This window comes from Tachypleus tridentatus, chromosome 3 (genome assembly GCF_004210375.1).
Source record: "Tachypleus tridentatus isolate NWPU-2018 chromosome 3, ASM421037v1, whole genome shotgun sequence".
NCBI classification, from domain to species: domain Eukaryota; kingdom Metazoa; phylum Arthropoda; class Merostomata; order Xiphosura; family Limulidae; genus Tachypleus; species Tachypleus tridentatus.
Window position 1 is genome coordinate 108,928,400 of NC_134827.1, and position 6,445 is coordinate 108,934,844.

General features: G+C 34.0%; 1 protein-coding gene across 1 annotated transcript; it reads right to left on the minus strand.

Annotated features, from left to right (window-relative positions):
• Nucleotides 1-869: 869 nt before the first annotated feature.
• Nucleotides 870-6,124, minus strand: LOC143245955 (uncharacterized). Its single transcript, XM_076492207.1, has 5 exons — nt 6,105-6,124; nt 5,861-5,969; nt 3,078-3,278; nt 1,675-1,869; nt 870-1,463 (listed from the first exon to the last, which is right to left on the minus strand). Exons 1-5 carry the CDS (start codon nt 6,122-6,124, stop codon nt 870-872), a joined length of 1,119 nt encoding a protein of 372 aa, XP_076348322.1.
• Between the last annotated feature and the right edge of the window lie 321 nt (nt 6,125-6,445).

A 6,445-nucleotide genomic window follows, 5' to 3' on the forward strand; every position in this document is an offset into this window, starting at 1 on the left:
TGCTCTGTACCTTTCTTGGAGTACAAGAGTGGCCCATTTTAAAATTCTAAACCTTTTCTAACTAGAAATCCTCGTATCAGCTTCTGGATCCTTCTACAAGCTACCTGAAGCTCTAAATAACGTTTCCTGGACTTCATCATTCTAAACTGTGTCTGCAAAGTGATCGTGGCTTGTTTTAAGTTCAAGAAATTCCTCCGAATTTCTTTTCCACACTGCCAAGCACGCACTCTTTCCTGCATTTTGTAGGTAACCAAACAGAGTTCCATGTATCGTGATCTTTGTTGGTACATTCGTACACATGCTTGAAGTTTTATCACAGCTTTCTTTTGCATACAGAACTCTCGTCTTTCCACGAATCCTCGATATGCAGCTTGGATGAGAATTGCAGCATTTCTTTTCAGAATATACTCTTTTCTTTCCTTCCGACAGTTTAGAGTAGCAATGCGTCTATCTTCTATTTTCTTAACGTAATTCTTGATTAACAAATAATGCCTGCGTGCAATAAACCCTTTCATTCTGGCTTGTAAAACCAATACAGCTTGTCTATAAGCCAGGAAGTCTTTTCGAGCTTTTTTCATTCTGAATTGTGCTTGTACTTTAACCACTAGTTTTAGGAGTAGAAGGAACCTCAGTCTCTCTTTGTTTCTTGCTAACGTAGCTTTAAAATGTTGCTGCAGAGTGATTGCTGCATGCCTTATCTGAAGAAAACGTTTTCTAGCCATTAACATACGAAAGTAGCTCTGCAACTTTATTACAGCTGACCTATGGGTCAGGTACCTCTTTCGGAGAAGGTAGGACCTGATATAAGATTGTAATATGACAACACTTTTCTCAGAGCAAGATAATCCTGCCTAACCTTCTGTCCCGTCTTAGTGTTCCTCCACCACTTCTGAATACAAACTACTGCTGTTTTCTGTTTTTAAAGAAATTTTTGCCAAATAACTTCTTGCGTGTGCTTGCAATATAACGACAGCTTTTTTTTTTGCCAGAAAACTCCGTCGAGTTTTCTTCGTCCTGTACCATCGTTGTATGTTTATTACTGCATAACGGATTCTCAGATAAGCCATTCTGCACTGCTGACCATGATATATAGCTCTCACGACTCTTTGAAGTCTAAGAATAGCAGCATACAATTGATGGTATTTTAGTCTAGCTAACCACCCTTTCACAACAGCTTGAATGGCCACAGCTGCTCGCTGCTGTCTTTCCAGTCTTTTCCTGACTAACCAACCACGAACAAGAGCTTGGATGAAGATGATGGAACACCTTATACGGATATATTCTCTTCTCTGTGTACACCCTATTATGTGGGCACGATATTGGCTTTGTATTGTTTTAACAGCCAGTTGGAATTTCAAGTAAGATTTCCGTGCCTTCCAGGAGCGGATATACTTCTGTAAGGTAACAGCAGCAACTAATCTTTCCTTCATTTCCTTCCTTGTTCTGAAGCCTCTGTAAGCAGCCTGGAAAGAAACAAACAAGATATCGGAAAATGTACAGCACATAACTTTAGTTACATAACAAATTTTCTCAGTTGTTTAAATGCAGATGTATGAAAACCTCATTGTTTATACAATAAAAACATAATGCACGTCATATTTTCAATGCTGTTTACAGGAAAATATGTTAAGTTTTCCTTAATTAAGTACTCTACCACAATATATTACTACAAACCTGAATAACAACAGCCATCAGCTGTTGGTACTGGAATAGTTTCTCTATACGCAAGCTTTGCAAACGTTTCCTTGCTACAAAACATTTAAAGGCACACTGAATGATGGTCGCTGCCCTGTTTTGTTTGTTCAGTTGTTGCCGGTGTAAAAACTTGCGAAGAGCTCTTTGAATTACTGTTGCAGCTTTAATTTTGGCCTGCAACATAAAGTACAATATTACCAAACAATACAAATACTGACAATACATGTATACATATAAAGCAAAAGTACAACACACTATGAAAACAGTTTGGTTACTTACTTATCACTGTTACAAGTTAATAGTCTCCACATGATACGCTCAAACTGCTAAACTGGAATAAAAGTCGCTTACAATATATAGAGAAAGGTGTCAGGATAGCTTGTAACCATAAGAAAGACTTTCAAAACAATGCAAGTGATAATTTGTGACAGGCTTTTCTTAACCAGAGGTTAATAAGTAATAATAATGGAACCATTTGTGAGGTGTATGCCTCTGTCATCATGGCCTTTCGATTAACACCCAAAATACTCTATGTAAACTCTAACTTTGTAAATGGCTTATATAGATAAAGATTTGTTAAACATCTTACTGCCATGTAAAATATCACAAGAGAAATAATCCATGGACTTAAGCACAAAATGTACTTTAACATTTGATATACAAGATATTTTTCCTTACATTTTTTTAGACATCCAGCTTTGTATTAAATGTACATCTCTCTCTCTTAAAGTATGTTTCAACACAGTAATAAGATGTTTTCTATGCTGAACCTAGTTTTCTTAGATAAGGAAAATGTTTATTAAGATTCCCCAAATGTTTGTAGGGTACATCTAACGTTTTTCAATTTAAGAGTCAAACAAGAGGTACTCAATACAGTTGAAACTTTAGTTTGCAAATTGGCTACAAGGACAGCACTGTTAGCAGCACTGAGGCACCAGGTTTGTTTACATCTGAAGTCTTGTGTTTTGGCTTATATTTTACCCTTATTTTAAATGTACATTTTGTCTTCCAATGAACCAAGAGCAATGCTAGTGCTGTTTAAAACTTTATTCAACACGAGAGAGCAGAAACCATCTTACAAGGTACATTAAGCCTTATTACAGATATTCCATTTACGTCACAATCTTTATCTCTGCATAAAGATGCAGTAGACACTGTCTTACTGAGGGTCCCTTGTTGGTTATTCTTACCAGTATCATAACACCCTGACCTTCAGTAATTCTCAGTCTGTCTAGATCTACCATATCATGACTTTACACAAAGTTTATTATTTCTTTGTGCCATAACATTTGTTATTAGAAGAAAGTGAAATGTCATACTAACAGTTATGTAGGGTAACTAAAACAAACAAAATGATATTTAATGTCACGACCAGAACCTACCTTCCTCTTGGCTTCTTCCTTCCTAATTTGTCGTCTCTTCCACGCAAGTTGTAAAATTCGGGCTGCACGAATTTCTTCACTCAGATCAATCAGTCGTGCACTGAGATACGTTACCAGGGTGATGACCACTTTCTCATCAGGAATAGTATTGGACATATCTGTTGGTTTAGTCAAAATGGGAATACCTCCAAGCTCTTGCATCTAAAATGAGTTAAACCTTCTTAAACACCGACATTTTATGTCAGTGCTAAGTTTCATAAAAAAGTGAACCATTCTACACAACTGATTAATAAACCAAGTATGAAAAAATTCAATTCATTTTTTTCTTCCAGAAAAATAATATTCAAATTTAAATTATTTACAATATAATTAGTGTTATTACTTTGTTATAATTTAAGTTCTGTGAGATAGATGTCAGATGAGTCATAATGTAAATTTTTAATAGAAATTAAGCTTCTAATATGATGAAGCAAAGGTACAGGGACAAGGATCACTCTTCTGAAAACAAATTTTAGTTGAACTAATGATAAACATAAGTCATGTTGAATGAAAAGTCAGCTTCCATAGGTATGCCAGTGATCTGTTTAAACGTTTTCAAAGGTCACATAGTTATAAGAGTTAAAGTTGCATATTGGTCTTCTATATAAACATATCAGTGTCAAAGAACAAATTAATTAAATATTAATAATACTCAAGTCTTGTAAAACTTAATACATGAAATAATAAAGTTGTATGTTGGAAGGACAATTAAAAATTCATTCAAGAGAATAGAAAGTAGTCCAACATTCTAGAACTGTTGTACCGTATTCCTAAATAGGCCAAAACCAATGGCAAAATAATTTAAGAATTATTTTAGGTCATTAAATATGATATGACAGATTTAGTTACAGTATTTACAAGACAACCACATTTTAAAAGAATTTTGTAATTATATACAAAAGTAAATTTATTAACCCTTTAAAATGTGATTTTTGTTAATCAATACGGTAACTAAATAATATTAACTAAAGTTTAGATATTCAATTACTAAATAATTCTCAGAAAATTATATAAAATTAGCAGTTATTTCATATTAATTTACTGAAGATTAGTAATAATATTAATTATATTAATTAAATTCTATAGATGAAATTTAAATATCCAATCTTCTCTATCTGTTTTATAATCTCTATCTCATTAAAGATGTACATTTTAAACCACGAGTCACAAACGTTTGTGGATAAATGCAAAATGTAAAAATAATTCATTTGTTTTTGGAACTTCGCTGAAAGCAACACGAGGGGGGCGTTATAATGTGGCCGTCAATCCCACTATTCGTTGGTAAAAGAGTAGCCCAAGAGTTGGCGGTGGATGGTGATGACTAGCTGCCTTCCCTCTAGTCTTCCAATACTAAATTAGGGACGGCTAGCACAGATAGCCCTCGAGTAGCTTTGTGCGAAATTCCAAAACAAACAAACAAACCAAATATGTACAATTTCTAAAACATATAAAGTAGTACAGGAAGGAATGGAAAACAATGTAAGGTACTGCATTCAGTACAGTAATAAATTTTCATGCTGATCCTCAGTCTTGTAAAGTTTATGATATGAGATAATTTATGAAAGAAGCCAAAATATAGAAGAGAATGAAAATGATGCTGCTGTAAATGAAACTTTTGCTGATATTTGGGAGTGTGAATAAAGAACAACTTCTCAAGTTGCTGACATTGAGGAAAGAACTGTACGGTTGCACTGATGATGTAGATGCTGAAAAAAACAAAAACAAAACTAGATTAACAGAAACTGTTTTAGCAAAACAACGAAATCTTTGAACAAAATGTTACAGAGGTCTAATCTTTGATTAAAAATATTGTGTAATAATTTCCATTTCATCAAAGCTAACCAAGCACCCGGATGTAAATAACCATTATTACAGTAATTAAATGGATTCTTTTTTGTCTCCAAATAATAGATCAGTTCGATACCATTGCCGTTCTTGAAATAAATTCAGTTACACCAAATAGTTGTAATTGGGTTGCTGATTAACCACAATGTAACGTGTAAAATAACATTTGCGAGTTTTAAGTTATTCAAGTTAATTACCTGAACGTACTTATACAGACACTACAAGCCAACCATCCAGTCAGCAGGGCCCGCTACTAACAGTGTTTTGTATGTGTGTTTGAAAATAGTAACTGTATTCACTCTCCCACAGTATGGAGCTTGTTTAGTGGAATTTTCAAACTTAGATCTTTCGATTTCACATCTCGTCACACTAACGTTTAGGCCATGACCGACTCACAATGTATTACATAAACTATAAGGATATTTAAAATTATCTTACCGATTTTATGTGTCAGACTTCTTTCCATTTCGGGTTTCCTTATAAGTATCTGTGCTGTTTGAACAAGGGAATACCCACCGTTGTACCATATGTTTATTTTTATTTTTAGGAAGGTAACTGTGTATTCCTGTAATTGACTGTTTATCATGGTTCTTATTGGAACACAGTCAACAGTGGCTGACTGAGTTGTTGAATATCCAGATTGTAAAATATTTTTCATGTTTTCTAGTTCTCTATAGCTGCCCTCTAATTCTTACTGGACTGAAAAATTAAGTGTCTTTTACAGAATGTTGAAACGTGAATATTTGGTCTCTCGCAATCGTATGATTCTTCGGCTTGATGGATTTTAGCTTTTATTCAAATGTAAATGAACCTTCATAAAGTGAACAGAAACTGTTGCGCAACAAGCTTTCTTCGTAAAAGAACAACTTATATTTTTCATTTTCCTGTGGTTGACTAACCGTGGTTATTTCTATGAAGTTTTCAAATTCAGCTTCTTCGACAAGATCATCTATCTCCTCTTCTACCTCTGTAACGTAGCTTTCATTTTCTTCGTATCTTCCAGTGCAGCTATAAAATAAATTAGTAAAAGTATTTTGTTTGTTTGTTTGGAATTAAGGTCAAAGCTACACAATGGGCTACCTGTGTTGTGCCCATCACGAATATCGTAACCCGTATTTTGGCGTTTTGAGCTTTCAGACTTACTACTGAGTCACTTGGGGCATAATACTAATATTACGTATGTAAAAAAATAATTTAGTAAAAATCAAAAACAGCTAAACAAAACAAAAAAGATGGAATAAATATAAATGTAAATGTACATTTATTAATGTAAGTTGTTTAATACATGGAAATCTAATTTTGTCCACAATGCATATTGTTATTTTTTTCCCTTTGATATAAACATGCGGAAAATTAAAGAAGTGACTGCTTTTAATCACATATGTCCCCTGTGGGACAGAGGTAAGTCTTTGGATTCACAACGGTGAGATGAAAGGTTCCATTACTCTCGGTGGATACAGCAGATAGCCCGATGTGGATTTGTT

Bases quoted from the DNA above. Each gene is read 5' to 3' on its own strand.
- LOC143245955 (XM_076492207.1), bottom strand. From the start codon at position 6,124: ATGCCCCAAGTGACTCAGTA. The intron at 3,279-5,860 runs GTTAGTCAACCA...AACTCATTTTAG, and splicing joins ACTTCATAGAAATAACCACG to ATGCAAGAGCTTGGAGGTAT. The intron at 1,464-1,674 runs GTTTGTAGTAAT...GTTTCTTTCCAG, and splicing joins TGATGGCTGTTGTTATTCAG to GCTGCTTACAGAGGCTTCAG.